The 19207-nt window shown below is 47.3% G+C and overlaps 2 protein-coding genes across 3 annotated transcripts in view; one reads left to right on the top strand and one right to left on the bottom strand.

Moving 5' to 3' along the window:
• LOC116183752 (uncharacterized) overlaps positions 1-15396 on the top strand; it is a 39900-nt gene extending 24504 nt beyond the window's left edge. Inside the window, exon 3 of the mRNA XM_085582387.1 lies at positions 2347-15396. Within this exon, the coding sequence (XP_085438513.1) occupies positions 14383-15396 (1014 nt within the window). The 5' untranslated portion in view covers positions 2347-14382. The remainder of the gene's footprint in view (positions 1-2346) is intronic.
• The window catches only part of LOC110484448 (GTPase HRas), a 41230-nt gene extending 24368 nt beyond the window's left edge, over positions 1-16862 (bottom strand). Inside the window, exon 1 of one of the 2 annotated variants that reach the window (XM_085581660.1) lies at positions 16670-16862. The gene's annotated coding sequence lies outside the window, so the exon portion shown is untranslated. Of the gene's footprint in view, positions 1-14983; positions 15124-16669 lie in introns of those variants that run through there. The other variant, XM_021555069.3, reaches the window with a different exon arrangement.
• Positions 16863-19207: the final 2345 nt, after the last annotated feature.

Here is a 19207-nt window from a genome sequence, read left to right as displayed (position 1 = left end):
CAAGAACCTCTTTCAGAGTTCTGGGGATTTGGGGTTTGGCTTTTTTCCCTTAAGAGAGGACAGAACCACACCAATATCTGGTTCTACTCTGTGGATCTGTAACTCCTTAGATCCTTGGTATGACAAAATTTTATTTCCTTAGAAGAATAACTTCAGTGCTTACACTTGAACTCTGAATTTTTACAGTCTTGCCAATATTGTGAGATCTCAAACATGATCATGTACCTTCACAGGAGCCTAGCAGAGAAGCCACCAGTTAGATTTTCAACAGGGGAGATGTGCTTATAAAGCTCCCTCTTCACTTAGGGGTAGTGGAGCTCACCATGTGTTGTTTTTCAGGGCTCCTAAGGAACAACCAGCAGTCTCTCACTCTTGTACATCGTTCACACCTAGCCAGAAATAAACTGCTGCTTGGTTTCTCTCTTAAAATCCTCTTATTTTCAGAAAGCAACACCCTGAGGGCCATGTGTGTCCCTACAATTAACCTTCCAGGCCACAGTGTGGTGTAGTGGGTACAGCTCCTACACAGCTCTCATTGCTCACACACAGGAACTTCAACTGAAGAAATAAAATTAAATTAATTAATCAAGTGTTTGCAAAAAGCTTTTTCTAAAAATGGAAAAATCCCACAGAAAACCACCATCTCACAGACCAAACCAGCCAACTTCAACCTGAAGCACCACTCAAGCAAAAAGACAAGCTGCAGTGTTTTGTAATGTAAGTATATTGACACAAGATAAAAATTCCTATTCCAACAGCAAAGAAAAATAGATCTCGGAAGACTGAAAGTTTGTCAACTTAGCCTCACAATCCATCTTTAAAAACTTACAGTGGAGCTTGTCTCACTCTTAATCAAGTCCCTCCATCAAAAGCTGATTAGGCTCTAGGATTTACCATTATTGCCTTCCACCTGTAGACTTATGATTAGGACAGAGAGGGTGAAGACCTGCATTGAAGGAAAATATATTGTAGGTTACTATTTCTTGCCCAAATTGAGAGTTTTCATAAAGAAACTGGTCCAAGTGGTGGTTGCCATTCCACAGGCTTCATTTTCCCTTACTTCCTCAGTTTTTGATCAAACTCAGGACACACTATGTCAACTCCAACAGGAAATCTGAATTAAGCTAAGAGTCAAAACCCTGATCATATAGAAAAATTTGTGTAGCTTGTCCTTATTTCCGCCCTTTAAGTGGCTGCATGGTCATAAGGCAATACCAGTGTGACTGGCCAAGGTCATTGTGAAACACACAGACAATGGCCCAGGCTGAGTTTTATAGGGTGACAACTCCTCCAACCACTTTAGGCAAGTGTTTTATTCATTATTCTACAAGTATACACTTTAAGCTAGTGTTTTATTCTTTATTCTGCAGCCCCAAAAGGAATTGTTACTTTTGCACAACACAAAACAAATGCAAGTTCAGAGAGTATTCTGAAAAACACAATGAACATGGACTTCATGAAGTTCACTCAAAGGTTTTCCACTGTACCTAAACATGAAGTATGCTCTCTAGGTCTAAACTAGATACCTTCTTTTGAACCCATGGAGGCAATTTACCCTCTAAAGTAGCCACTTTTCATCCAGCAGCTCAGAAGAGAACATGCAAGATATCTGTGAGCTGTGTGGGTGCCTGACACAGCTGTGACAAGCACACATCATACAGCCCTCTCAAGATAAGGCTGCCGTAGCTAACCGAGGCAGAGAAAAGGCATTTACTTGAGACAGGTTCTCATTCCTTTGACAGCATCCCATGGTGTGAACTTTGCTGCTCTTGCATGGTCTGGAGCAAGGCAAAGGCTTGCATCTCCCAGCCACCACCGAGTGAGTGCGGGAATGCAGTGGGAAAGAAGGATCCTGCCACTCGGCTGGGCTGGCATCCCCTCCAGCCAGACCAGGCTGGGTACCCACAGCACCACGTCCTGTCTGTGCCTTGCTCGCAGCAGCTGCAGTGCCAGCGGACAAAAGCTCCCACAACCTCTCCAAAGCTGAATTTGCAGCAACACGTTGCTCCTTAAGGAAAAAAAAAACACAACATGCTCTTTTCAAAGTAGCCAGCTGGTGAAGAACAACAACACAGAGGGGAAAAAAAATACAAACCACTTAGCACCACTTCCCTTTCTTTCTCTCACACAGAGTTGAGAAGCTTATATTAATTGCAAAGCATGAGAATCTGAACAAACACCCTCCTTGGGCAACCAGGGCCAACCCCAGGAAAATATTTGCATCTATGGGATGTGCACGTTGTGCAACCAGCAACATATCAAGACAGATAAGGCAGGGAGCTTTCATTAGGATCTACAGAAACTTGCAATTCTGTATTGCTGACCATTTTCTCTCCCTTGCTTTAGCCTTCACAGGGGAAGTAATACCAGCCAAATTCACATCCAGTCTGAAGCCACTAGACAGTATTTCCAGAGCTGAATCAGAAACCAAGCAGCCTTTGGTGGACTACCAGGGGGAACTGTGTTACCTGAGATGGGAGTTCTCTTTCCGCCCTACAGGTAAAATCTTAAGGAAGTTCTTGGTGCAATAAGGTTAGGTCTACTGTGGACACAAAAGGCAACTTGATGGTATTACACAATTTCCCATGCCCAAGGCTTGATATGGCCTTGTCTGCCTAGATTTAATTACATATGTTATTAGACAGTTAGGAAAATTAGTTAGAAGGTCATATAGTTACAAAACCTTTGTAAAAGGGATGGATGGATCCTGGTTTCTCCTGCCAGCTTTCAAAGACCTGTATGTGCAACCAGGAGAGCAAACAGCTGAGCGACACTGATGCAAATCTTCCAGAGACCTATAAACCATCTCCTGTTGACAAGGCAACCAGCCTGCTGTCAGTGGCAAAAATTAACAAGAAAAAAGTACTGTTTTGTCACAGTGCATCCAGCCAGCAGCAGGATGATGCCAGCAAAAGGCCAGCCCTAAGCATGTACCATGGGATGCATGGGAGCTGCAGGGACCCGATGCTGTGCCAGGCACCTCCCTGTTGGGACACTCTTCAAACACTGTCAGCTGTTTACAGTACCAAAGGTCATAGGGAAAGGACAGCAAGGAAAGTATCAGAGAAAAAACTTCAATGAATTAAAAATCTCCTGAAGGCCCTCTCCATTCCCCAGAAGCATAAAAGGAAAAGTACAAAAGTTTGTGGTGGACACATGTAGCCAGGAAAGACAGCAGGGAGAGAATGGATGCACTGTGAAATGAGGAAAATACACCATATAATGGAGTACAAGGTATTTCTTTGCCTTTTTCTGTAGCACAGTATGTATTTCCCACCTAGGACCAGCCAGAAATTTCACCCCTAACAGACTTCCCGCTATTGTAAAGTTTGAAGTGACTACAGTGCACACACTAGACAGACTCTCCAGAGCACCATTTTATGGGTGTCTGAAGTGATGGGAATTATAGCATGAGTATCAACAACAAACAAAACTGGGATATAAAACTGACTCTTCAGGGTTGCAGCACTGAATCATGCTGACAACACAGACATGAGATGGAGGGTAACGACTAGCATGGCACCATCCCCTAGCGAGCAGTCTTGCAACCAGCTGTTGGCACAGGGACTCGGAGGCTGAGTCCAAGCTCTGTGAGCTCTTGCTGTGGACAGGTTTCTCACTCCCAAAACACCCAGTATACTGCATTTCTGCCACTGGGCTAATTCTTCCCCAGCAAAAGGCATGATGGAACAAGTGCTCCAAATCAAAGGGGAAACTCAGCCAGTCAAGAAAATCCTCCCCAGGCTATGAGGCTTAATTCCTTTCAGTTGGCTCAACTTCAGTTTTCTAGCTCCTTCAAGAACAGCTCTAGGTCTCCTCCAACCTGCTCCCTGCAGACAATGCCGGGGTCTTCAGAGAAACCATAAAAGTTCAGGTCAAACAGCATACAATCTACAGAAACTTGCTCCATCATCCCCAAAGCCACAATATGGCATGTAGCTGTGCTTCAGTGTTAGGAAAAAGGCTCTTTTTTTTTCCCTAACAGAGTTTTACCCAGCAATCCTAGAACACCCAGACGTGCAGCCCTTTTTGAGGCACTGCAGGGCTCCTGCTGCTATCACCTGCTGGTTTGCAATCTGAAGTCCCCAAGCCATTGTTTCAGCTCTAGATATAGAGGTCTCATGTTTTCCCCCACTCTAATACAATACCTGTTTGGGCACATGCAGGAGGTCAGAAGCTCCTGAGAAGTACCCGAGTAACCCCTGACCTATGTTAGCAGCTACTTGGCCTCAGAATGAAAGGATGAACCAAGGACAAAACTGCTCCATTCACACCTACATTTTCTGCCTTTGGTTAAAATATCCCTTGGTCCAGAGCTGGGACAGGATTGGAGCTGAAGTCTCAGAAGTCCTAGGAGCACCTCTGAGAGGTGTTTAAGTTGGTCTTCCAGTTGCTGTCTGGATGACATCCCTCTCCTCCACTGTTGGCCAGCAAGGAATCAAACTGAAGGGTAGCTTCTTACCAAAGGAAGATGAACTTGCTTACCAGATCAGATAGCAAAAGACAGACTACATTCAACAGTCTTGCCTCCTTTTTGTGCTACCCCAGCATGCTCAGTGGAGCTGGTCAAGGTGGGGCTCATCTCACCTACAACACAGATATGTCCACAAGAGCCCATCATCAAGACCCTCTTTATCTGTTTCAGGTATCCACCTGCATTACAATGAGGTGGAAGTGCTCATTTCCTCTGCTGCCTGTCTAGGGGGACTGAGGGGCTGGGATGTTAGATGCCAACATCTGGACAGGGGAATTGCACCCTGACATTCCCCATCCTGCACTTTGCTGGTAAGCTTTTCAGAGTGCAACTATCTCACCCTGCACCTATCTCAAAAGCACTTCAGCCCCTAAGGCCCGAGGGTAACACTACACTTCAAGCAGGAGATGAGAGGCCCAAGCCCTGAAGTGTTTATGATCAAGAGAACTTCACAACACCTTCCCTGTAATGATGTTCCAAGTGGATCTAAATAATTTTGGGGGATGGCTGAAGAGAAGGCAGAGCTGCAGGTCTCAGCCTGCCTCTATGTTAGCAGGTGAAGAAAGAACATCCCAGGCACCAAACACTTTGTGCCATGAGAACCCAGAGAGCCTGCAAGGTTCACTTTGTGCCCATCAAGACGTGCACCATGACAGGCAGGGGAGGATGAACACATGCAGCAGGGCTAGGTCAAGGACATGGGAGAGGATTGCCATTTCTTCTAGTAGAGAGACTTGGGATTTACAGGCCAGCCTGAGGACTCTCCTCCTTTCCATGACTTATATACAATCCTTTGGAGCAGGCAACACAGGAGCTTGATGCAGACAATTGCAAAATAACAAGTCTAGGGGAAGGAAGTCAAAGCAGACAGCACACATTAAATGGAGCTGTCATGCTCCTGGGCTGGCCAGGGGAGAAATGGAGGAGGTATTCTGAGATCTGTGGAGCTGTCAGCCCTCATGCTACAGAAAACAACAAAATCAAGCTCAGACAGGGATTGCAGACAGAATAACTTCCCTGATAACATGATGCATGGAGGATAAGTTGCTACAAAGGGCCCTCAAATCAAATGGGGGAAAAAAGCAAGCATGGAAGAGACTGCACAACATTCACCCATGGTGGAACTGAACTGAAAGGTTCAGAAGAAAATGAGAAGTTTAACTCAGCTCCCTGAAAGGGTGACTTACTGTTGGCAAAGCATGTTCTTCTACCTCAGCATTCAGTTATCACCAAGCTCACAGACTCCGACCTCAGATTTTATACATTATCTCTCTGTATTCTAATCCAAACAGTATTTCCTCCCAATGTCCCAGGAGAGCAAGCCATGTTGAGGAAGTGTGCCTGCTGATTGTCCACCTCCCTGCAGCAGCTGCCAGTCACATCCCAGTTCCACAACGCATTTGATTATTTTGATCTGTTCAGGTGGTAGTGTTCTTTTTCTTCTCCTCTGGGATTTCTTCTAAAATTGCTCTAAGCTGCAAATTGAATAAACTAATTCCAGGTGCAAATATTTTGAAACAAAGGAGATGAAAACCTGAACTGACCTGAGAGATGCTGCACTGCCCACCAGCCCAGCCACTGCAGTCAACAGAGTTCAATCAACTTCAGCTGAACCTGAACAAGACCTCACAACCCTGTTGCAATGCAATTGCAGGGCTTGCCAAAAAAAGCATGTACTTAGTAGCCTGCTCTGAGAAAGCCCAGCCCTCTCCTAGGCACTCAGCTTCCCACCTCTTCACAAGGAGCACACTTCAGATAAGCAACTCTATAGATCTTTCTTTATTTTTTTTAACTGTACATCTTCCACTAAAACTCAGGAGGGCTTTCCTCAGCCTTCTCAAGAGCATCCTTGTTTTCCCTTTCCAAAACAATGGCCTTGTTTTTTCTTTAAAACAGTAGAAATTGCAAGCCAGCTTTCACAGCTCAGTTTGCATCCATGAATTGGTGATTACAAAATGCAAGTAGCTGCCCTGGGCCTTTAGAAATCCCCAGCCAGGGACCTGTACCTTATGGGCTGTAATCCTCCCCCATTTCATCTCTAAAGCTGGCTAGTACCAGAGGCTCTTCCTGACCACCTCCCTCAGAGAATCCCCACCACAAAACCTTGTGGCCACAGCAAGGACTCAGCAACAACTGCCCTGTTTAGATTATTTGAACAGGCTACAGCCCCATTAGAATCGAAGGAGGAAGACAAACCTAAATCACAGGAATTGCACCTCAGCATGGGCAGTTTCATCTCAGCAGCTTCCCTTTGCTCACCTCCTGTCCTGAACAGGTTTATCATCCACTCCACGGATGCTCTGAATTACCCCAGAGGTGAGCATATTTCAGCAACAAATTGAACCGTCACAATACATTCCTTTCTACACTGCTTTTTAAAATACGTGAGCCCTGGCTGCCAGAGATTTGTTTTGGAAAGATTAGATTAGATTAGGTGCCTCGGAAACTGCTTTGTAAAAAAAAGTAAAGCGTTTTTGCTTCTTGAAGAAATCCACCTTTCTTCACCCCCTACCCCAGGAGGTTTTATTTTTTAACCTTAAAAATTTGGTCAATTAACTACACTTTGTTTTTCAGATCTTTCCACAAAAAGTGCCTCGGTGCAGATGACCAATAGGGAGGTTGCTCATTTTGCAATCATCTGCCAGCAACACAAATTAAGATCCTAAAGCCCTCTGATTTTAAAAACAATCCACATCCAGAGGCCTCCAGCATTTCTATTCAACTGACCAAATATTCTTACTGTCTTGCCAACTCATAACAAGACACTCAGTTTTACCAGGGGATGTCTATCCATTTCTTAGGACTTCTTAGGACACAAACCCCACTAACAGCCTGGAAGACTGACATGCAAAGGACTGCCATCCCAGCCCTCCACTCGCATCACTTCTGAGACCAAACACCTAAAATATTAAAATACCAGTTAAGACAGCCTTGCTTGAAATGATAAAAGGAAATAAACCCCCACCTTCTCAGGGTTCATTGCGGTAAGAAAACACTTCTCTCACCAGAGAATCAGCTTAGTGACATGTCAATAGCTGGGTGCTGAATCTTTTGACACTCATCAGTTACCAAAGGAAATGGGAAGCTGACCTTGCAGTCAAAGTGCCAGACTAGGACAACAATTTCTGTTCTCAGCTCTGCACTAAGCTCCTCCTGTAAATGTGAATGTTCATTCCCCAGTTCCCAGCTGTAAAACAGGGGGTTGTAATGTCTCTCCTCTCCCTGCCCGGTGCCCCAGCTATAGGCACTGGTAGATACTTGGCAATTTTTCACTTTCTAGCAGATACGAGGGGCAGCCAAGCCTGGGCACTTCATAGATTGGAAAAGGGCGGCTGCTTGAGATATACATCACAGAGGAAGAGGAACAGCAGAGGTATAAACTGATGTCTACTGAACACAGACTAACGTGTTCATCACAGAAGGAATGTGAAGCACAGGACATCTTGTCCAGCCCCTGATAATCAGGTGCAGTAATTGTGGGGATCAGATGACTACAGTCTGCTCATGAATCAGAGATTTCCAACCTTATCCATCTACCTCCTTGGTCTGCCACAGACCTGGGTGAGACCCTGCACATGTTCTCGTAATTATGAGCCACATCAGTACATAGCCATAGTTTCTGTGGAAAAGCAGAGACTGAAGCACTTTTCCACGTTTAGATCTCACTCTCTCATAGCTCTGTTTCCTACCTCCACCATGGTCATGGTAGTAATTTCTTTCCAGTGCATATGTTTTGAGAATCAATACCTTGATATTTGGAAATTATAGGGACCACTAGAATAGCTACAGAGCCATCAGCTGCAACTGAGTACGGCAGAATAGAGGAGATGCAGCTGTACTCTTAGGAGAGAGAGCAGATCTGACTCTCTAACACTTCAGTACAGCCACCGCACACCCCAGGAGGACAACGAGGCAGAAAGTGAAGCTGGGATTTGTGTGCACCTCCTCATCCATCAGCAGCTATGCTGACTGTCAGATGGGAGGTGACACCACCAACCAGTGCAGTGATATCCTCCCCCTGCCTAGCCCCAGCACTTATCCTCACCCTGCCTCCCACATCAGCGGAGCAAGAAGCCAGCACATGCTTGTCAAAGCAGGTCAGGGAGCAGACCACTTGCCCAAGGCTGCCTGTGTGGAAAGTGGGACAAGCCCTCCAGAAAAAGCTGACTGGCCTCTTACAATATCATGCAAATCAGGAAAAGGCCGGGAGAAACAAGACTGGGAGAAACCTTGCATGACCAAGGTTATATTGTAAGGTTATCTATTCATCCTCTGCACACAAGGAGGGTAAGCAAGGGGTGTGCATGCACACACCAGGCAGGAGGTACCTCCTGCTTTCACCAACATTTACTATGTTTGCATTCTACAAAACAGAGTTGTGCTGTTCACGGCAGGAGTCTAGCAGAGTGGGACACAAAAGGAGCCACTGCATCTACAGACAGAAATCCAAGGGGAGACAATGAAAAAAAAAACCAAAAACCACAAAATTAGCATACAGACAAGCCAGGATCAGTCCCATACAAAAAAACATGATTTACTTAACATAATTAACTACTATTTTATCTATTTATCATGCCAACTAAAGCCTGGTTTCTCAAGCCCAGCCTTTTCCTGGAGAATGAATTCCAGTCCCTCACATAACATTAAACCCCTGACATCCAATGCAAAGCCATCAGCAAGGAAGGAGCATGGCTGCTACGATCGCTACAGAAACAGAAGACCTAGTGCCACACACTCTGGCTCCTGAAGTGGCTATCTGGGGTGGGATGGAATCCATCATTTGCAGGCTCCAAATTTATACATTCAAGCTTATTCTCTTCACATGGTTTGAAGCAGGCTGAATAGAGCTGGATGTAAGCCACAGAATTGCTGAAGATAGCACAGAGTGTCAGAGCGCTCAACGTGATCCTGGAGCAGGCCGACACGGTGGCTGCCTGTTACCCAAAAAACTGCTGATGAACAGAGCTCAGTTCTCAGCAAGCTTCTAAACAAGATCCCAGTTTGCCTCAGGCACAAGCACTTGCTGGCCAGACTCTTTGGAGATTTTTCACTGGCTTGCCTTTCTCAGGGAATACAGCCCCATGCACTTCCACTACCAGCCAGCCATGCCTGGGTTCAGCCCTGACCAGCACGAGAGCCAACGCACCACTCTGCTAAGCAGCAGCCTCCACAGTGCCCTTTTCCACTGATCTCCTCGCTTCTCTCTGCAGAGCCTCAGCCAGGGAGAACAGGGCAGCCTGGAGCAGCCCCCGCTGTGCACACCTGCATCCCTCACTTCACTCCTACTCTCTGGCTTTTTACATCTTGCTCCTCTTCTTCTCCCAGTAAGAGCACCACATCCTCTTCATTTTACAGGCCACAGCTTCTCCTTCACATCTGCTGTTCTCTCAAGGATGCTAAACAAGCAGAAGACGTACAGGCATCTTCCCAGAGACATTGCAGCAATGTCTCTTTTTTGTATTTGTCAAGTTAGTGCTCCCACACACACACATTTAAACTCAGCTCCACCAGCTCTTGAATTTAACTTGCATACAAGCAGTCTGATCTATAAAGAATTTAGCTATGCAAAAGGAAAAATCCTCTTAAAGTTTGGCCCACAGCACTATACAAGCACCTGGGCTGCCACTGCCTCTGCATTATCAGAGTGCCTTACCCAGGGCATCCTACCCCTTCAACAGATAACCAGCAAATATCCAGCCTATCTGCTATGTCAGTACCCCTCCTAAAGAAAAGTCCAGCAAGATAAGCAACCAGTTTAGCCAAGACCACATGGTGGTGGGGGGGGAGGGTCAGGACTCCCCAGCTCACAATTCTGTGGCTTTAACCACAAAGCCATCTTTCAGCACAGACATCAGCTGTTCCAAGAACCCACACTGCTGTCAGATCAGCACCACAGGCAGGTCAGGCTTTGAGACAGTAAGCATAGAAAAGACTATTCTTTCTGTAGGCATTCAGGTCAGTCAGCAGCACACAGAGGAGGCTATAGAACCATACCTCACTGGTGAGAAGTTGCTAACAGGGTTTTGGTTTTACCAAGCCGGTCATTAAACAGTGCTGGTCCCACGTTACAGAGAAATAGGTACCAACACACATAATAATCCAGATCATGCTGAAGTATTTACCTCTGGATATCTGTAATTATAAACCAAACATCATCAGCTTCTCTCTCTCCCTGCAGTAAATAATTAACTGCAAAAGAATATTCCTCTTGGCTCCATCCTCCCCAATCAATTCTGCTTTGCAATGGTGTGCTGCCTGGATTGCTCGCTGTGTCAGTGCACCCGAGGGCTCCCCAAAGCCCCTTGGAAGACTCAGGAGAGGTGGAACTGTTCAATTCAGTATAGCACAGACTTTTCCTTCAGGGTACAAGGGGGCATTGTGGCATAAGTCCCAGTACTTCAAGCAGTCAGCTATGACATGCACAGCTTAGCTCATACACTGCTGCAACATCACTGCAACCGTCAGCGGAGGCGAATCACGCACTTTGAGCACTCCCATCACACTCCTCTGGACTGCCTGAGCTTTATTGCCAAAGCAGAGCAAATTTCCTCCCCTGAAAGACAAGATTTTCTATTCCTTTCATTGTTTTTTGAATTATCCTCCCCATCCCTAGATTTCATCTAGGGGTAAAAAAAAAAAAAGAGAACCACAAAACAAACCAGGTCTTCTTTATAATAGAAACTTCATTTCTTAAGAGACTTTCATTTCTGAATACTAGATCAAAGCTGAATATTGTGACTGCTCCGTCATGCACTATAACCTGCACAATGACCTGTTCACCTCTCACCACCTACCCTCATCAACCTGCATTTCGTACAGACACTGGAAGTAATAGATAAAACAGAAATCGTCCAGAGCACTCGTTCCTTTTGCCCTACTGAAAGACACCTCCTGGCTGTAAACTCAGTGGGGAGGAAAGATGATGCCAGGAGGAAAGCAAAACTGCCTGGCAGGAAGGCTGGGTTTGGTCAGACAGCAGATGGAAGCAGGTTACATACAGATACACAACCAGGGAACAACACAAGGACTGCCATTTGATCCTGTTTCCTTTCTTAAGATATAAAGTCAAATCCACTTTTGAAAAAGGCATAAGGAGAAGGCAAGCAAAAATGAGAGCTGGGGAAATCCTCCAGAACTGCAGGAACACCCTTCCTGCAACAGCCAGAAAACACAGGGAGAGGCAGAGAAGCATTACCACCAAGCAAACATCTTCATACTCACACACAGTCTGAGTTCAGTTTTACATTTTTATGCATTTAAACACATCCCATATTTAGTTCAGCTGACTATGAAGTGCTCAATAAAAAAATTCCACCAGGAAAGTAGAGAAAAAAACAGAAAAAAGGCTAATTGAGACTCAGAAAGCATATAAAGAGAAGTTCAAGAAAGAGACGTAAGAAAGAATGGAAGTAAAACCATGACACAAAAGAGATAAATGAAACAGATACCAGGGACAGTTCAGGAAAAGATCAACCATGCAAAAATGGAATGAAAACTGGAAAGGAAAGATAAGAGAATGAGGAACATGCCATAACAGATCAGTTGAACAGCAGCTGTCAGATAGATAATTCATTTAATTTCATCTGTATTTGTCAAATAATTTGTTTGATTAATGATATTTTGTGGTCTTCAGGCAGGTATAAAGCTGATCAAATATCATGTCATAAATATATTATTAGATTAATACAAGTAAAAATCAAATACATTCAACATTTTTATCTGCTGCTTAATAAGCTCTGGTTCTAAGTTTACAGTTCAAAAATGTTAAAATAGAAAGTTGGGGATAAATTACAATTAAAGATTACTTGAAGCACAACCATTTTGCTTTTCCTAGACTGACAAAAATACAGTATACTGTATAACTCATCTTGAGAGACAGGAGAGAATCACCACCCTCCCACAAGGAATCCCTCTCTATAGGCAGTACTTTTTGTCTTGATTTTATTTTGTTGAATGTTTCCCCAGTATTCAACTTTGCTACTCCATAAAGGTTTTTCACCCCCCAAAAAAAACTGGTGAGCGCCAAGGGCAACCTAATAGAAATGTAAATTTGGGGTGCAGTGGTTGCAGGAGGGAAGGCAGTGGGAGCCATATCCAGCCTGGAAGCAAAAGCTTATGTTTGAGATGAGCTTTGCTCCTCTTAAAGGGAAGTCAGGTGAAAGATGGACAAAGACACCTCAGGATTTCTACTCTCACAGGGAAAAGTCTCCTGCCTTATCAGCAGCCTTCTCCAAACCTCCCTGGAAGAACCAGGAAAAAAAAAAAGGTCACTTGGCAATTTTTCAGCCTGTTTTTATCCTCCTCCCCCAAGACAACAGTAAGGTCCCCTTGAGAATTGTCAGACCATGGGGTGGAAGCCATCAAAGGCAGAGCACCTCCACAGGCGTGGTGGCACAGCTGCCAGGGAGCCCTGGGAAGCAGAAGCAGGCTCAGTAAGGAAACCATGGCCATGGCTTTCTAGGCCAGCATCAGAGGAACACGAGGCTACTCCCACTGCTGTTCTACCTTCACCACTGGCAGCAGGCAAGAATCAAACTCACCACAGGAGAGAGCCACAACAAGGGCAACACCCTGGGACCAGAAAAGTGTCCCTCAGGTCATAAGTCCTGTTTAAATATCTCAGCAATATCCCAAACTGAGATAATTATTGCTAATTACAAGATCATTTTTATGTAAACATGAAGGGTATTACCATGCATACTTCATCTCTTTTTAATTAAAAGAAGTAAGAAGTTAGCTGAGATAAAAAAAAAGACATGCTGACAGCTCCCACCCAAAAGCAGACTCTTCTGCAGTGATAACACCCATCAGCTTCCAGACCCACCGAGAAGACTGAAAAGGGAAATCAATCAGCATCAGCCTCCCCAGTGCTGAAATGAAGCAGTTGGCACATTATTAATCACACAGAAAAAACGTTTTACGAGGAGAAGGAAACGACCAGACACACAGAGGGGTGATACACATAGCTTCAGACATGGCTGTCTTAAAAACACTTGGGAAAATGACACAAATCACCAGCTGTAGAATTAAAATACTTCACGACTGTGAAGGATAAACACATCAGCAATTCTGACTACAGCAACTCTTTAGCTGAGCCCACACCAAACCTCATGTGCTTTCCTCCATTCAAAACCAGTTCCTGCTCCAAGCTGCACATCCTACCCATGCCAACCAGACTGAAGTACATCGTGACACAGCTTCACCAGGAGTTCATACCTTTTCTGCATTTCAAAGACCTACCCAGGAGCAACTTGTGTATCACAGGCTACAAGCGATATGACCATCCAACTCAGGACACTGAAATAGTCAATGGCTTGACTTGCCATGCAATGGCTTAACAAGCCATTCCTGCTGCACAGTCCTGTTTCCAGCTGTCCTAAGCATTTCTCCAGTAGCTCCAGAGTTCGCCAGTCCACTCTGACTTCTCATCATCTGTCTCCAGGCACGCTCCACTATTTGAGGCAATTCAAAACACATTCCCAGTCAGGAGCTGTATGGGCCAAGCGAGCCATCAGATGCACCTTCACTTGGGGTGAAGACGCTGCAGCCCCGGACGGCGCGATACCCTTGGCAGGGCAGCAGGGCGCAGGAAGGCTCGGCACGCTGCAGAGCCCCGGCGGCCAGCGTCCCTCGGAGGGAGGGAGAGAGAGGAGGGAGGTGTCACCAGCTCCGCAGAGCCGCATGCTCGCAGAACGGGGGACCTCGCTCACTCGCTCACAGCTGCACACCAATACCTGCGCCTCCGCCACCTGCCTGCCCTCTCCGCGCCTCGCTCCGGGCCTGGCGGCGCCTGGCAGCGCCAGGGAGCCGGTCTCTCCTGGGGGTGTCAGAGCCCAGTAGGTACCCGCTTTGGCCAAGAGTGGGAGTCTGCTGCTCCCCTTTTGAAGCATCACAGGACAGCGTGAGGGATGCAAGGGGATGAGGGAAGACGGGTGCAGTGGGCTGCAAACTGGGGGTGCGAAGAAGAGGAGGTGAACACGGCTGCAGCTAAGGGAGACGGAGGGGCGCGGGACGGCAAGGGAGGGAAGGAAAAAGGGCTGCAGCCTGGGAGGAGGACAGGAGTGCACAGAATCGGCAGAAGGAGGGCAGGGGATGGAGGGCAGAGAGCATGGAGGGCAAAGGGGGTACAGAGGCTGCGGCTCGGTGGTACCCCGCCACCCTCCCACGCCGGCGGCCTGCCGGGGCTCGGGTCGGCAGGCAGCGCCCAGGCAGCAGAGTCATGGCGCGGCCAGGCGAGCAGGTGGGTGGCCGCCACCGCCCCCAACACCCCGGGCCCCGCCGCCGCCCACCGGGCCGAGGGTCCGTTCCTTTTCACCGCCGCCCCGGGCACGGCGGGCACAGCCGCAGCACAGTGGGGGCACGAACTTGGCGGCGGGGGGAACAGCCCCGCTAACAGGTGGCGGCGGCGCTGCCGACCCGTCCCCGCCGAGCCGGTGGGCGCTGCCCCTGCGCGACGGCGCGTCCCACCCACCCCGACCCAGCGCCAGCCCGCTCCCGGCGGTCACTCACCGGCTCGCCCACCCCGCCGGCCGGGATGCGCGTCCTGGAGAGCGGAGCGCGGAAGTTTAAAGCCGGATAGCAGTATTCGCTTTTGCCCTTCCAATGTAGGAAAAACCAAACTAGACGAGGCGCCCCCCCAGGCGGGCGAAACCCCGCTCCGCTCCTCCCCGCCGGGGGCTTCAGCCGCGCGTCGGCCCGGCGGCGAGGGGAAGTTTCCACCGCGGTGGTGGAGGCGCCCCCGGCGTGCCGCGCCCGCCCCGCATTGGCACGGGGCGCCGGGGCGCTGTGCCGCCGCCGCGCCCGGACAATGTGCGTGCGGGGAGAGCGGGAGCGGAGCGGGAGCGCGCCCCGCCGGCGGCCGCGGCACACGCCCAGCCCGCGCCCCGCCCGCCCGCCGCTCGGCGCCCGCCCGCCGCCCCTGATTGGCGGCCCCCGCCGCCTCCGCCCTCCGGGTGGGCCGCCCGCCCGTCAATCTCCGCCGCCGCCCGTCCGCCGCGGCCCGGCCGCGGGGCGGTCCCTGGGGCGGCGGCGGCGGCTGCGGGGGGGCCGAGCGCTGCCTCGCCCCGGCGGGTGACCCCTGCTGCCTCCGCTCCCTGCGCCCCGGGAGCCGCCGCGACCGCGTCCTTTCCCCTCCGGGACCCGTGTGCGCTTCCCGCGCCGCGGCGGCCCCGCCGCAGGAGCGCCCCGCAGCCCCGGGGAGGGGAAGGCCTGGCGGCCGCCGCTCCCGCAGCCCGCCCTTCCCCGCGGGACTGCCGGGGCCGCGCTGCCTTTGTCGGCGCCCCACGGAGCCCTTCTGGGGAGGAGGACCGGAGACCCCCGAAATGTAGCGCTGATGGCCAGTCACGGTCCTGCGCTAAACTCGGCTCGCAGGGTGCGTTTATCTGGCCCCTGGAAATGGCTAGAAAAATAGATGACTCCAAATTATTCAAGTGCAATTAAGGCCACAAAGGAAAAGACACCTGAATTGACTCTGTACAAGGCAGATGGCGTTCAGTTAGGCTTAACACCAGAGATATGCACTGTCTGGGCAGAATTACTGCAATTTCAGATGAAGGTCCAAGCGTGTTGAAAGGCTCTCATCTGATCCTATTTGGGTGCCTCAAGGAGCACCGCTGAAGTAGAGCTAGTAAATATCGATGGACTCAAGCTTCATGTCCTGAAATCAGGTCTGTCAATCAGTGCTTCCCATTCTGCCACACTACACCAGACATTTTCTACTCTGGGCACTGTGATTCCCCTATTACTATTTGGAAACTGGATAGTGGATTGCATAGTCGCTGTATTTTCCAGCAGCTTGCAGAAGTCATCAAGCTTTGATGCAGAATATGATGCCAAATAAAGTAGGCACTCCTGGTACTGGAGAAGTACTGTTCTCTCTGACATATGTTTCAAGTACACTTTCACAATTTATTTCTTCCATTAGAAAAGTATCTAGTAATCTGAAAATCGATCTAAAAACCATTGTTCTAGATACATAATTTTGACACATAATAAAAAGAAAGCTCTTGCCCTGCAGAGCTTTGTATCAAGAGCAGATTAAACACATTCTAAAGATATACATTGAGAGAGTTGTGCAGGTTTTCTCAGGTCTCACAAACATGTTGCACCAGCACAAACAAACCTGCCGGAGCACTTTTCCAAAAACCAGCACGCCAGCAGACAGGTCCAAACAAAAAGGCTGAAGCTTTAACCTACCTTGAAACTCTTTCCTTGCTTCTAACAAGCCCTCCTGACTCTGAATGACCTCGTAGCTCTCCGCGGAAGCGAGGGCCGCAGCTCACGGAGAGCCAGCATCTCTCCCCAGCGAGCCGAGGGCAGAGCGGCAGCGCACAAAGGTGATGGGCTCCTCCGCAGGCAGCCACACGCACGCACCGCGCACCGCCTCTCCGGGCTACCTGTCTCGTCTTGTTTTAGCCCTTTCCAACGAGCAGGCAGGGTACTGGAGCATGCAGAAAGCTTGCTTTTTGAAGCACCCTGAAAACAGGCTTGTATTTTTTGGTACCTTGGTGGCCCTGAAGAACTTGTCAGGAAGCAAGCACCAAATAGGTAGTAAAATAGGCACAGCTATGGGGGAACCTCAGTTTCATGCTTCTTGGGCTTCTCAGTGACCTACAAGAACCAAGAAACACCAGAAGAGGAGACTGAAACTGCCTCTCTCTTGCTCATTCTTCGGTGCCAGATCACATCAGGCTGTAAGATACCTGAGGACTATTTGTTTGCAGACTGCTGGAAGACAGAGACCGAATCACCTATTGGTGAGTCATAACCACACCATTGCAGAGGGGTGATGGCACAGACTTGCAAAGACACACAGAGTGATAATAGCTTGAAAGTATTGTCTTTCCCCTTCTGCTTTTTTGATAAAAAAGCAAAATACTGGGACTAGATCCTCAGCTGTGGCAAAGCAAAGTAATTCCATTGCTTTTGTCAGAGCACAGATTAACACTTTCTGAGGTCATAGCCCATTCTATTTGTAAAAATTTGCTCTTCCTGAGCAGATTATTCCTTCCTTTCTCTAAATTCGAGTTTAATTATTGGAAAATGCCTGGCTTGCAGTGCTCTAATTGTTGTGAGCCTTGCTTGACAGGAAAGGAAGGCTAACCAAGTACGGGGTCCACTGGCATGCAGGGTAATGAAAAGGAGAGTGTCTTAGATCCTTACTGCCACAGTAAAACTCCAAAAACAAAATGTGCCATGGAGTTGAAATGCCTTCAATTCCCATAACTTTAATTTTTCATGATTGTTTTCACCAAACTGTATGTAGCTTGCAATTGGAAGGCCATAACTCATCAACATGTCACGGCTTTTTGTATCAAGACTCTAAATTCAGTCTGTAAAGGTACGTAACTGATTTTTGTAGGTGCTGTGACCCAAAATTAACTCCTTGATATTTTCACCCCCTCTTTAACTTCTGTAAGAGGGGAATTGTAGACAAGACATAAACTTAACTGTCCACTGTGTGACATACGGACATGCCAAGAGCTTAGTGAGCAGCTGAACTTCCTCATCAGCTACAGAGCAAGGCTGCATTTTTATAATTAGCATATTTTTTGGAGTGATTTTTACTAGAAACCTTAGTTGATTTATTATTTTTTTCCCTAGTAAAAAACTCAAAAGAACATGAAAAAAATCTTCTTGTGATCATCAAAATAATCAGCAAAGTAGGTAACAGTAATTTTTTAGCTTCACAAAGACACATACTTAAATACATCCAGATATCCACCATATAATTACCATATAATTTTGATATACTAGAGGGTTTATTAGTTCTCAGCAGACACAGAGAGTAGATTAGTGGTGTCAGTTGCTATTGTTGTTCTGGGTCTCCTGTTGTCACCATATCTACAAGTTCACCTGACTTTTGATCATGCAGATTGCTTTCTAGTTCTTTCCATGGCTTTTGAGCTCACCCTAGTCTGATTTCCTGGATGCAAACTTTTTCTGTGTAACTGAAACTTTGTTGGAAAGTGTTTGCAAGGAAAGCTTTGTTACTGTGCTCCCTGTAACAATGTTTCTGAGAGCATACTGAGAAAAGCAGAGATCTCTGTGAGTTTTGCTTCCCTGTTACACCATATTCTTCATGATTTTTTCATTTAATCCTCATGAAGATACACTAGACTCAAGAAACCTGCAAGTCCTTTTCTCATACTGAGATGTTTTCTTGCTTATCTCTCCCTGAGCTTAGAGGATGAGTAGTGTCATAGCAGAAAGCAAACTGATAAGCAATTGACTTTTTAAAATTTCTATCTTTCTAGGGAATGCAAATTGTTTCCTTGTAGTATCTGACAGAGTAACACAAGTGACTTGCCATGGCAACCAGCTTATGGAACAGAAAAAAAAATATATATAATTACAAGGTGCTTTATTACTATAACAGGGAAAGAAGCTGAGACCTTATCAGTTTTGTTCACTTGTGTGTCATGCATCTTCTAGGTAGCAGAACCTGTCAGTAGAAGTTTGTGTTCGATTCAGTGCAAGTCATCTGCCTTGTGGGCCTATCTGATACTTGGATCAAAGCTGAAGTGCAGTCAGAAGGAAAGAAGGAAGTGTTCAGAAGAATTGAAACAAGGCTGGATTCTCAGAAACACAAAGACAAATCCATTTCCTCAGCAAGCTGACGCAACTCTGAAGATGCCAGTAAGGGATGAATGAATTCTGAAATTAATTTGGCTTGCATTCCCTGACAGTCTCCATTATTTTATGTCCTCCTTTATTCTTTTTTAAGTGAATTAA

Source organism: Lonchura striata, chromosome 5 (genome assembly GCF_050655825.1).
Source record: "Lonchura striata isolate lonStrDom1 chromosome 5, ASM5065582v1, whole genome shotgun sequence".
NCBI classification, from domain to species: Eukaryota; Metazoa; Chordata; class Aves; order Passeriformes; family Estrildidae; genus Lonchura; species Lonchura striata.
The sequence above is the reverse complement of the archived record's forward strand: the minus strand, read 5'-3'. Positions and strand labels throughout refer to the sequence as shown.